The sequence below is a fragment of the Amphiprion ocellaris genome, chromosome 9 (assembly GCF_022539595.1).
Source record: "Amphiprion ocellaris isolate individual 3 ecotype Okinawa chromosome 9, ASM2253959v1, whole genome shotgun sequence".
NCBI lineage: Eukaryota > Metazoa > Chordata > Actinopteri > Pomacentridae > Amphiprion > Amphiprion ocellaris.
Window position 1 is genome coordinate 19,551,922 of NC_072774.1, and position 13,487 is coordinate 19,565,408.

Sequence of the window (13,487 nt, forward strand, 5' to 3'; positions counted from 1 at the left end):
TTCCTCCTAAGGGACCTTAAGTGAAGTTTGAGCTCATTAATCACATTATGTCACGGCGTGAGGGGTGAACCCAAGCTGAGAGCACACAAGCGAGGAAACGAGGCTGAAGTAAAAGGTGGATTTATTGTACTGAAGGAGTGAGGTAGAGAACTAATAAGTGCAGAGTGAGCTAACGTAACTAACACAACAGGGAGTGACGGTACTGGGAGCCAGCGGTCCTGGGCGACATCCTGAGCGGTGTGGGCAGGCGGTGGAGAGCGGGCAGGAGAATCCAGTTCCGGGAGGGGGGAGGACGGTCAGAGCAGGCAGGGGATCCGGAAGATGCAGGTGGTGCAGCAGGACTGGGAAAACCGGGCAGCCGGGTGGGCGATCTGGATAGGAGAAACAGGATTAGTTCACGAAGTATTACTAGTAACAAGACGTGCAAAAAAGGCAAGAGCGAACGAACTGCGTCAGCAGAGTTTACGATCTGGCAGGGAGTGGACTGTGTGACCGGCTTTTATTGTGGGGATGATAATCAGGTGTAACTCACTGCAGCTGCCCGGAGTTCTGTGGATGACAATGATTATGAATGAACGGCAGCTGTGAAGGGCAGCTCCACCCGGCGAGAGAGAGGGAGAGAGAGAAGGAGGAGAGGGAGAGAGGGAAGGAGGAGAGGGAGAGAGGGAAGGAGGAGAGGGAGAGAGGGAAGGAGGAGAGGGAGAGAGGGAAGGAGGAGAGGGAGAGAGAGAAGGAGGAGAAGGAGAGAGAGAAGGAGGAGAAGGAGAGAGAGAAGGAGGAGAGGGAAGGAGGAGAGGGAGAGAGAAGGAGGAGCGGGAGAGAGGGAAGGAGGAGAGGGAAGGAGGAGAGGGAGAGAGGGAAGGAGGAGAGGGAAGGAGGAGAGGGAGAGAGGGAAGGAGGAGAGGGAGAGAGGGAAGGAGGAGAGGGAGAGAGGGAAAGAGAGAGAAATACGCAAATAATTTATGGCTTCTTTTAGAAATGTTGTGTCATTGGCTGCTCCAATCAATAATTTTACATTGATAACAATTACGTGTAATGTGAAAAGTCGATGGAATTGTTTTAATAACCTGCATTTCCTCTCAGCTTTATTAAATGTTGTAGCATCTGTAAGCTCATTGTTTTTGGTTTAACAGCAGCTTTGGCGCTTTGGTCCAGTCCCCACTCTTATAGAGCCATTTTTAGCTGCAGCAGGCAGCTGTTTTTAGTGAAAATAACCTCTTAAAAACCCAATTACCTGCTCAGCACCAAATAGTATACAAAGGTAGTGATGAGCTGGTAAACAAACACAGTGGAGCTATTAGCAGCTTAAGAGTCAGATATTTCCCTCAGCAGTTGGCAAGTGCAAGCCAAAGGTAGAACAGGAGGGAATATTAGATTTGTTTCCATTAGGTATTTTAATGTTGCTTTGTAGGCTGGATGTAAAAATATGCAACTCTTTGGTAACTATTTGCACTCAGTAACACCTTATAGAAGTGATAATCAGGAAAATGCCATCACTGTTGAGCTTTTTCGTCTTCGTTTGTACCAAAAAGAGAAAACACACTCATGTAACAAGACACATTCACGATACATACATAATCAAATCAATGCATGCCCTCTCTGATACACAAACATATGCACGCATAAATATATTGAAACACAGACCACAAATGTAATTAGTAATACCTTCACATCCACTGAATACAAGATTCAGTGTTTCTGTATCATCACCTCTCCCAGTCTCTTGTTGGGCGGAACGTGAGTCAAATTAACAGCAGCCCTCTGACAATAGCACTAATTAAAGAGACAAGAAGAAGAAGAAATTGCACAACTCATATCACTGTGGTGTCAATTTAACTGAGAATTTGTGTACTCATTAAAAGCACGCAGACCTTGATGTTCCTCCCTGGTGTCATGTGCTTTGGCATCAGGGCTTTGATTGCTTGCATGCATGACAGAGATTTTTTATCTGCTTGGTAACTGGTGATTTAACACTACCTGAATATTTGTGATTTGTTGGCTTTGTGTGGTTTAAGGTTGATATTTGAACAATGTATTCAGTTAATATCTGGAAAGAGACTGCAGCTACTAGTTTTCATGTCTTTTTCCAGCTCGAGAGGGAAATTTCAAAATGATGCCAGAGAAGTTTCCTTCCAACATATCAAAGTGTGGTGTGGTGACTGACCTGTTCTTTACAAAAATGAAGGGCTTCGGCTCTCCAATATCAGCTCACACACTCAACAGCTCCTAGCTCCAATAATCCGAAAACTGCCACAGGAAATAGATTTTCATTGAAGCTTTATAAGTTACTGGGTAATAAAACTGTCAAATCTGTCAAAGGCATCTGAAATTACTAAAGTCTGCTGCTTTACTTCTGCTTGTATAATGAAGGGAACATTCAAATATCCTTTTCACCCTTGAGCAAGCACTTTATAATCACTGATCTCTTTGACACATTCTGTTCTTTTGTTAGGTTTTCTACCTAAAAGAAAGACTTAGAAAATTAAGTAATGGAAATGCAGACCAAATAACAGAAAAATAATGCAGACAATGCAACAGAGAAAGATAGTGTGATATGAAGCCACTAGAAAGTGGCTAATTGACAAAAATTAAGAGAAGATGTCACTGGTTGTCTGCAGTTTGCCGACATATTCATGGGCCTTTTGGGCTTTGGTATGGCTATTTTATTTCACATTTTTCTGTTTCTCTCAATCTAAGAATTTGCTTGCAAATCTGTCACTAAACCGCCACCTTTATTCGTCTTTGCCCTTGTCTGTGCATTAAGCAGTTTGCTCTAAAACTACACAATCACCAGTTAACTACAGAGTAAGTGATGGTACAAAATTAGAATGAATTATGGGATGTTGTAAAGCTTATTTGGCAACCTGGGCTCTTCACTCCAGTGCAGATCGAATCCTCTGGAATATTTGAAGGATACTAATGAAGATGTCCTTGAGATAGACTGTGCTTTTAAAGTAAACTTTGTGTTTTCTAATGCTGTGCTTGAAACAGTCCCTGGCAGGGAAGAGCAGCTGGGAGCTGGCCAGTCTGGACATGGAGGTAAACTCTCCCAGGTTCCCAGTGTTTGACTTGGTCAAGGGCAGGCAGTACTGCTTCAGAGTGCGCTCTATCAACAAGTACGGTGTCAGTGACCCCTCCGAGCCGAGCGCACTGATCTCCCTCGGAAAGCCACAAGGTGAGAGAGAACGTGTTATGTACTGGTAGCCATTTATTACTCTGCTTGTTGTAAAGGTCAGTTCGATTTTGAAAAGCGACTTCTTGGTTCAGCATTTTCCTGTCGTACCGCACTGCACCCACTTAAGCTGTCCACACACAATTTTGCAATGCAAAGGATGATCATAACAGACATTATGGATGTTTTCACATTAGTTTTCTGGGAGTTTGTTCATAGCCTATCAGATTAGCTGCATTTTTTCATTACTGTCCACAGATTTCCGAGCACAATTTGAACAGCCCAATTGTAAGTGGCTCGAAAAGGCTTCAGAGCTCCTCTATTACAGGATTTTTTGAATTACTGAATAATCTGCTATTTAATGAATCAGTAATTGTTTCATCTATAATATGTCCCAAAAAATTACCCATCACAAAAAATGACATATTCATTATCCTGGACAGTTCAGTATCTTGCACAAAAAGAAAATCAGCGAATCATTATAAATGAGAAGCTTGATAAAAGACAGAGAGAACTAATCGTGATTTTTTTCCAATTCATTTTTGACTATTCACTTACCGAGAAATGTTTCATGGTTGGATAGAAATGATCACTGAGAACAACTTTGTATTGATATGGGAGGCAAGTGGACCCAAATCAGGGCAGCAAAGGGCTCCTCACAGCACAACAGATCCACACAACCCCCACAAGGGATCAGGTTTCCCTTTAATTTGTTAGCCACCATCTATAGGCTAATTGTTTTAAGACCAGAGCTAATAAATTACGGTTTGTTCGAGGGTACATTTCCTTCCTCTTAAAACAATTGCAAAGCTAATTTTTCTGCTTCCTTGCTGGCCCATTGCTTTGTATCTTGGTGCATTTCTGCCACCTGTAGATCAGGTGTGTGTGTGCTGTAGGTAAAAACTCCACAGTGTCTCATTCAAGTATAATACACTGCAATATTGTAATGCAAAATCACTGCCTGCCTCACTGAGCAGATAACTTTAGGAACATTATTTAAAGACATCACAGTTCAGTTGCTTTTAGAAATCTTTCATTTTAAGGTTCTCATCCAGTGTAAATCAAGTTATTTTTTGCTTTGTTAACATGTCAGTATGGTGTGACTGAGCATTTCCATCTTGAAACAAAAGTGTATCAGTGACAGTCTCAAAAACACAAATTTAGACTTGTGGGGAGTATTTTTACAGAGTCTGTGCAAAGTCATAGGTGAGCTGGTGTGCTCCAGCTGCTGTGAGTGGGGACAAGTGCACGGAAAGTGAGGCAGGGTCTTTATAGAGCTGCACATTCTGGACTTAATGTTGTAGAGTTTCATCATTCTTAGCAATTTTAAGGCATGATGGAATGGATTTTATGGAATAAAGTTCTAATTTTGATACATGCAGATGACTTTTTAGGGGTTTAATCAATGACCAGAGAGGGAATACTAAATGAATTGAATGAGTTCCATCTTGCAGTCACCTTTCATTCCACTATTTCAGGTTTTCTTAGTTGTAGCTGATGAATTTCCATCTGATTCCCATCAGCTGTGCCACCTCCACCTCACGCTGTCATGGCCATTAGAGACACAGACACCTCAGTGCTGCTCCAGTGGCGAGAATCCAAAGATAAAGACGACATCCTGGGATATTACCTGTACTACAGTGAAGCTGGCACACAGGACTGGAAGACTGTTAACAACAAGCCTGTTACCAAAACCAGGTAAATATTGAAGATATTTAAACATTGTGATACTTTATGTTATAGGTCAAAATATTTTAATTCTGGTTGGAAGAGTAAATGGCAACTTCTCAGTTAACGTAGGCTGAATAAAAGTAAGCAACATCTGCAGTTAAATTATAGATTTCCACAAAACATTTCCAGGCAATTATGTTTTACTAAAGGTGAAATGACTGATAATTGTTCTCTCTGAGTGTCAATTCTTTTCAGGTTTACGGTCCATGGCCTCAAGACTCGCAAGGAATATGTGTTTAGAGTAAAGTCTGTGAGTCGAGCAGGAAATAGCGACTATTCAGATGAGTCTCAGCCCATCATGGTCAAATCAGCCATTTGTAAGTGTATCTGCCATAACTGACACACAATGTTGGACACTAAATCTAAACTTCAAGTCAAGAATCAAGGACTTACTAACACAAGTTCACTGTGGAAATATATTCTAGAGCACTTCATCTGTTGAATGTAATATGTAATGCTGAACCTATGTAACAGCATTTAAATTAAAAGTACAGGTATATTAATGCACTATGTAACATCTGATAGATTTTCTGGGTACGTTCAGGTTACATTTAGAACATGACACATCTTTTCTTGGCACAGGAGATAAAGATTTTAAACATTTTGCTAATTATATTTCAGTTTTGACTTGACCTTAAAGCACAAAACAGATTTGCTCATTTTTGCAGTTTTCTTTCACAGCCTCATGAGGTCTATCTCTCAATGCAAGTGTATGATAATACAACATAATAAAACATTTTTAACATTCACCTTAAGGAAACATTTGTCATAGAGTGTCCTCCACATATTTGCGGCTGTTCAGGTAACAGTCTCCGATAATGTGCTTTCTGTAGCCTGCAGCAGAGTACAGTGATGAGTCATTTCACTTGCCATTCACTGCCAGAATAATCTCACATCTATTCTGCCACTCTGCCATTACCTGGGGGATAATGGCTTGAGTCCAATTCTTTCTGAGGAATACATTTTCATCAAACAGAATATGAGCTGAATATTTCTTTCACTCATACCTAAGAATGCTTAATGAGGGTTTAGTCATGAATTTGCCAATCTAGACTCAAGTTAAAGTCAGTCGGGCAGTTATTGGCATTTTTTGATCTATTTAGCACAAATGGATGCCTGCTGAGGTCATCATCTATGATTTCTTTCTTTTTTTTTTTTAATTCTCTCTGTTTGTCCAGATGTTCCTTCTGCTCCCTCTGCCATCGCCCTGCTGCTGTGCACTGGATCAGAGATGGTGTTGGGCTGGAGGGCCCCCTCCTGTAACGGGGGAGACCCTGTACGTGGCTACTACCTGGACAAGAGAGAAAAGGGCATGAAAGTGTGGAGAGAGGTCAACATTAAGCCTGTCAAAGAGAGACAGTTTAAGGTCAGTGACTGTATAACTGTTGGATGGATTCCTTGAAATTTTTGACAGACATTCATGTTGCCCAAATGATAAAGGCTAATGATTTTATTGACTTTTTATCCTGCAAGTGTTTTGACAACTATCAGTTGGATGAGCAGAAATTCCAGACAGTCCTTTTGTATTTTTTTGTGAAATGCCCCAACATTTATTGGATTGCCACAAAATGCTTGAAAAACTGTTGACATTCCCTCCAGAAATCAGCTGTCCATTGTGTTTTTTTACTAAAATACAAACCTTAACTGCTCAACTCAGGTGGTTAGTTGGGGAACAGTAAGTCTGGATGGCAAGCATTACACCTCTTTAATATAAGTATTGTTAGCATTTATACAAAGCACTGCAAAGTACACCCTCCCTCACAGAACTGCTTGTGTTTCCACGTATAGATATTTTTCTTCTCTCATCATTTGCATGAAACACTCTTATGAAAGGCTTTCCATAATACACATGAACCTGCAGAACCCTGTAAAGTTGAATGACAACAGCATGACAACAAAGGAGAAAACAATATGCATGAATCTCTCAATCCACACTCTGAAGACATTTCTAGTCACTTACTATCACCAAGGACATTTCATAAAATTATACTAATACAAGTTATCTCTCCATTTTGCACTTGGCTCAAAATAATAACGATATTGGCTAAAGCTCCTTCATCCGCATTGGCTGTGTCACTAGGCAACAAGCAGTGTCCATGGAGACCCAGATGAAAGTTAAATCTTTAACCTGATTACAGGTGCTCCGTAATTAGACTTCGTTCAAATATGTCATGTGTGAGTGGTTGTTTTTAGCCCTTGGGAAAAAACAAAGACAAAGCCAATTAGAACGAAAATGACTGTGCCACTCTATATCAAGATTAGCCTTACATGTTGTGGAGCGCAGAGTCTTGAGGATTACAGACCCCTTTGCAAGAAGGAACCCTCTGATGAGAACATGCAGCGCCCCCTTTTGGGCTAAATGAGGACCTCTGAGCGCCGTCCCTATTTCCAACATAACCTGTAATTTGAATCAAGCTGCTGGGCTCCTGGATCATAATTAGAGTCAATAGAACTTTCATTGTGCTGTTCTTTTGTGCTCAAGGCTGCTTTTCTTTTGTACTTGTGTACATAATGTTTGGCCTTAAAGCTGCTGTATTTTAGCTGTCAGGACTAGATATCACTGATCCTGCTTTATTAGAGCACAAATAGATGTGAGCCTGCTGTATTTCACTCTTCTTCTATTGAAGGTAGAATTACGATTGTTTTTCTTAAGTGAAAGTACCAATAAAACCCTGTTAAAGGAAGTAAAAATCCTCCATCTACTTATCAATTAGCAAAAGTTACAGTTGTTTGTTCTGCTGAAAAATGACTACTTGACATTATGCATTTATTTAATAGTAATGATGCATTACTACTGATGCATAAATGTAAAATAATTGCTGTTATGCTGTAGTTGATTGAGGTTGAGCTATAATAACGTAAATACTTCATGTCTAATCTCTGCATTTGTGGAATAATGTGTAATATTACCCCTTTAAGCCTCCAAGTCATTTAAACAAAACCATCTAAGATGTTGAGAGGTAACATATCTTTTTTTTAATGCCATCATCTCATCAGAAATATGACAATCCTGTTATTCCATAACGTAATGTATCTCCTAACCTGCAATGTAATTAGTATTCATTGCTGTCAACTAAATATAGTGGTATGAAAGTGAAGTATTTTATTCTGAGAGGAGAACTAGAAGTATAAAATAGTGAAAATGGATGTAGTCAAGCAAAGGCAAAATTGCACTTAATTCCCAGAGGCGTTTAATTATAAGGTTGTCTTGATGAAGCACAGGTCCAGTGTTTGGTCTTTCAACAGTCAAATTTGCTTATGCCTCCCTGATAAGACGCTGTAGAACAAGGTGACCCGCTGGAGGATGAAAAATATTTGTCAGATAATGAATGCAGCCTGTTTGCCATCTAGTGGAGAAAAGTTGTACTTTCTGGCACTTATTTTATAGACAACCTCTGCATTTTGTGGACTGTATATTGATCTGATACGAAGCTTGTCGTTCACCTAAATGTGGTTAGACCAGGATCTATAGATAATGAAGGAGGTGGCAGGTGTGGGGGGGGCATTTTTAGATAGTGATTGCTATTGCTGTGAAATAAGCTCCCTATGCTTGTGTCAATTAGTTGCCAGAGAGAGACTAAAAGCAGCAGCCAAGGTTCACAACTGTTCACGGATGCGATAAGGGCCTTAAAGTCTAAGTGGCTCTGAATAGGAAGATCAAAGACCAGATCAATAAGCTGAATCCCTTCTTGCCCCCAAGCAAAAGTGTCTCAGGGGCTCAGGAAAGTGCTGTGGCAGCAGCAGCAGATCTAATACCTTGTAAAATGCATTCTTGAGTCAAGAGGACTCTAACTGTACAAGCAGGGAACTTTTGCTCCTGTATGATTTGGCAACTACTGTGTTTTTCTTATAGGCAGCCAGAATGCCAGTGAGACATGATTCATTTTTATGGAAATGAGAAGTTTTTATAATTGCCCGAGCCAGATACAGAGCGCTGCATTTATATTTTTGAACAGCTTCAGAAAATCTAAGAAGAGCATAGTATGAAAAAGCAATTTAAGTCAGACTAATGCTTCATATATCACTGACAAAACTAGATGATACTGGAGAAATCACAACAAATACTAACTATGTAGTCCACTTATAATACATCCAAACTGAGCAAATATTCCAAATATTTTAGTTAGTTTTTTTTGTCAGGTACTGCACAAAAAAGGGAAAACCTGTATTATCTGTTTGTTCTAAATCACACAAGTTTTTTTTTTGATATGAATGTTTGTCCTTGATTTTGCTTTAAACAAAAAAAAAATTCAAACCATTTGTCTTCAACTTGCATAAAATCTTATATACTGTAAACTTCATTTCCACCTGTTTGCAACCACTATTCCTGCTGGAGCCTATCAGTGTTTTTATGCATTCTGTAGGTTTGCAACCTGACAAATGGAGATTTCTACCAGTTCCGGGTATTTGCTGCCAACATGGTTGGCATTGGGAAGCCTTCCGAGGCCAGTGAAGCTTTCCTGTGTGAAAAATGGACAATGCCAGAGCCAGGTGACAGTGAATCTTCTTTACAATTCAAATACTTTGCTAAAAACAAAACAAAGCAGAAAAAATTCTTCTCACCTGAATGTGTAACAGTGGGTTAAGACAAAGATGAAAAACTTTGTCTTGCTTACTGTATTTATCCGAACATCCCTTACAGACATTTTCGAGGACATGTAAAAATATTCTGAATATTTTCCAAAAAAATCTGTTGAATAATTGAATATCTACCAACATACAAATATTTTATAATCCACACTCACTGTAAGCACACTGGAGGTGTCATGTTTCCAAGACACGCTTGTATGAGTTGCATATTGCAGAACAACTGACTTTCACTACCACAAAATTCAACACACACAACCTTTCCCAGACTAATGTGAAAAATCTTTACATCCATCCTTCTGTATAGTAAAAATGCAAATGAGTAACATATGTTTGAGTTGAGTCTCTTATTTTGAAGTTATTCAGTTATTTAATAGCATTGGGAGTCTGAGCTCCCTTCAATACCCTCCTGACCTGCAATTTCTACTATCTGTTTATTGACCCTGGCCTGGGAATGGAGGTGAGATGGATAAAAACACCATCCATCAAGTGCAGGGGCAATTACCACTCACTGCCATTTTTTTAAAAATTTAAATTGCCCTATTAACAATGTATATGGTCATCTCACAACAAAATAAACAGGTCAGTATAAAGTACCAGAAAAAAGTGGTTGTTTGCTTAATGTGCTATTAAAGTGCAAAATAATAGTGGAAGTTAGCAGCAGTCAAGGGGGTAATAAAGAAGATGAAATAGTTTCTAAAATACCAGCATCAAGTTAGAAAGAGTTAGAGGAATTCATTATATGTTGCTTATGTATGACTTGTCCCCTGATGTTGTCCTGAATGGTGGCTAGTACCCCTTAGCAAAACACCGAATCTGCCATAACTAAAGAAAACAAAACTGATTTTACCAGTGGGAATCAGGAAGCTACATGAGCAATACGTTGATAAAAAGATATAAGTAAATATAAAAAATCTGTGTTAAATTTTGTTCAGACCAATCAAGCATTTAAGCAAATAAAATGAATTGGTTGTGTTTGAAATGATAAAAAAAAATGCTCCTGCAATAGAAATGATCATTAGTGTTGCATAATAACATTTAATTGATATTTTATTTAAATATTATTGTTGGAGAATATTCGTTGTAAATACAAGTATTAATTATTTTTTACTTGAAAACCACAGGCAAGGGACGTGAAATTGCTTTTTTCTTAGTAGTGTCTGCAGGCATTCTTCTCAGGATAAATGCTTCCCGAACAACTTCCTGCCACATGTAAAGATAGCCTGCATGTATCTTAATAAGCAAGCAAGTCCTAGAAGCCTTTTGCTGCTGCTTGTTAAGCAAATAATAACTGCCGAAGACTTAAAGAAAACATTAGCTTTTTTAATATCTCCTCGCTTATCTCATTTGGGAGAGTAAGATGACAATGTCTAAAGAGATTTAAACAATAGAAGTGTGAGTCTCAGTATATCAAAGAGCATATGATAAAATTTTGAAAACACACACACTCGCATTCACACGCAAAGTGGTACCCTAGTAGCCGGCCCACCAGTTCTAGCCCTGCTCATATCAGCTTCTTGTGCCATTAATATTGAAAATGGAGAGAGGCTCTCTCAAATGTGCCACTTTGAAAGCGCAGCTCGTTAATCTTGGCAAATGGGCTTTCCTCTGTGTCATTAATAATTTAAAAGTGACCGAAAATCATTAGGCAAATTAACTACCATGTGCCGGCATGAAGTCAGTCGGGGTAGATTAAGGAAAGTCACTGCACTCATTTTGACTTTACGGTTATTTCTGGTTTGTTTTGGAATGACTTTCCATTGTGATAAAAACGTGTTGTTTGGTTTAAATATGGGAACTGTCTTTCTTGTAGTTTATTTCAGTGGGAAATCCAATTATGCTTTTTCTTCTGCAGTTCCTCTGCAGTTATTTGTCCTCTGCACAAAAACACTGACACTAATATACAGTATAGCCGTGACCTTTTTTTCTTTCTCTAAGGTTGCCCCTCTGACCTGGAGTTCAGGGAAGTGAGAAATAACTCCCTGAAACTCTTATGGGCGACTCCACTCTATGAAGGACGGAGCCCCGTCACCGGTTATCTGCTTGAAGTCAGTCAAGGCGACCAATCAGACGACTGGACTGCTTTAAATGACAGTCCAATCTGTGATACACGCTACAAGGTGAGTGAAACTCTAAACATGTTCAGGATTTGTTCATTATCTGATACAACAGGACAAATAATTCACATTATATCAAGATAATTATTCTAAAAAAACACCTACCTGAAACTTGCACCCCAGAATTCAATTTTTTTGTGTCTCTCTGGGTCCGAATGTTTAAATAATCGCTGATAAATATTTGATGTGCTTCTTGTGGCATCTAGGTGTCGGATCTTCAGACAGGTCAGACCTACCGTTTTCGTGTATCGGCTATCAATGAGGCTGGAGTGGGTTGTGCCTCTTTACCAACTGAGCCAGTCACAGCTGAGACCCAACCAGGTCAGCCATCCTGACTTTAGATTCATAGTACGAATACTGCAAATAAAAATCATCCCTAGTATGTAATGATAAGAAAAACTGCACATTCATTCATTCCTCATCTAACATTTTTGATTCAATATGATACTGGAGCCAAGAGATGTTTAGCTTAGCTTAATATAAAGACAAGAAACAGGGTTAAATAGTTAGCCTAGCGCTGACCCAATGCTGCGAGCTCCAGCTTGATATCACATAAGAGTGCTATCAGTCTTTTCATCCAACTCTAGAGAGCAATTAAATTAATTTCCCTTAGAATTTCTTTATAAATGTTCTTTAATTCCTACTTAAACACTGACAACATCAGTTCAGTGAGGTGGTGAATCGTCATACAGCGCAGTCAGCATTTTAACCAAAATACAGCCATCCAGTGAAACACATTAACAGCATATGCAGGGTGTCAAGTTTTACAGGATATAACCAAGAATTGAAAAAGGATACTATTAGAGATTAAATAAAGTAAAGGACAGTAAATGATAGTAAAAATTGTTTCCTCGGGATGGAATTACCGCAGGGAAATTGCTAAATTTGAACTTTCTAACTGGCTCTTTTTTTTCCAGGCACCAAAAACATTGAGGTTGGTGTGGACGATGACGGCTTCATATTTTTGGGCTACGAGGCAACAGATATGAACGACGAGAGCAAATTCCTCTGGAACAAAAATTACACAGACCCCATTGGTGCTGACAGAGTGAGAGCAGAAACCAAGAAGAATAGGTGGGTTGTTCATGTGTAACATCTAGGGTAGGCACTTTCTAACTGTGAAGAAATCAGATTGTTTATGAACATGAATTTAAGTTGTTAAAAAACGTGGATATGTCATGAATATGTTTGGTTCGTACCATGCGGAGACATCAAACTCCTCCATTTCTACCTGTCAATCCCAATCACACCTAAAAAAAAATCAAAAAATCCTGTCTTTTCTGTTTATTCCAGCAACTATGAAAAGGTTTCAAACTAATCAAAATTTTGGCCTGGAAAAAACATCATAAGACAGGTTAATTCTAGGATTCACACCGACTGTTTACTTGCCAGGTCTCGCACTAACACCGTTCTTCTAATTTATAGCATGTAAAATAGTAATTTCTTACAATAATGCTCTGTTGGCAGAAAGGTATGACTGCATACATATTAAGTACTGACAGCACAAAACAGCACCTGCAGCACTCTGCACTGCACTGCAGGATGGGAAGATAAACAAGAAACTCTGTAAATGCATCTGTCTGTTTTTCAATTTGCCCATCAGGTCAGTCCTCACCTTCACAGACCCCTCTGAGGAGGATCTGGGTCTCTACACAGTGGAAATGAGCGACAAACCCAACCTGTCATCCAGCTATGACTTCACGGCTGAAGGTAAACTGAATCACTGGCTGTGAAAGAAGGTCCGTCTTAGGAGACTGTTTTGTCCAATCCTAACCTTCATATGAGCCAGAATGAAAAACAAAGCAGTTCAGCTCCATTGTTTCGAGGAAGCTGACAGCAGCATGAATATACAGCGCTTTTAATTTTAAGGGTTATCAGGC

At 39.3% G+C, this 13,487-nt stretch overlaps 1 protein-coding gene across 3 annotated transcripts in view; it reads left to right on the forward strand.

The window, feature by feature from the left end:
* The window catches only part of myom3 (myomesin 3), a 63,040-nt gene that overhangs the window by 39,091 nt on the left and 10,462 nt on the right, over positions 1 to 13,487 (forward strand). For all 3 annotated transcript variants that reach the window (XR_004847228.2, XM_023269031.3, XM_035947582.2), the window contains exons 15-23: positions 2,992 to 3,175; positions 4,696 to 4,870; positions 5,099 to 5,220; positions 6,082 to 6,269; positions 9,268 to 9,394; positions 11,429 to 11,610; positions 11,814 to 11,928; positions 12,525 to 12,681; positions 13,211 to 13,317. Coding sequence is in view for 2 of the 3 variants with exons in the window: in XM_023269031.3 (XP_023124799.3) it covers positions 2,992 to 3,175; positions 4,696 to 4,870; positions 5,099 to 5,220; positions 6,082 to 6,269; positions 9,268 to 9,394; positions 11,429 to 11,610; positions 11,814 to 11,928; positions 12,525 to 12,681; positions 13,211 to 13,317 (1,357 nt within the window). In the remaining variant the exon portion in view is untranslated. The remainder of the gene's footprint in view (positions 1 to 2,991; positions 3,176 to 4,695; positions 4,871 to 5,098; positions 5,221 to 6,081; positions 6,270 to 9,267; positions 9,395 to 11,428; positions 11,611 to 11,813; positions 11,929 to 12,524; positions 12,682 to 13,210; positions 13,318 to 13,487) is intronic.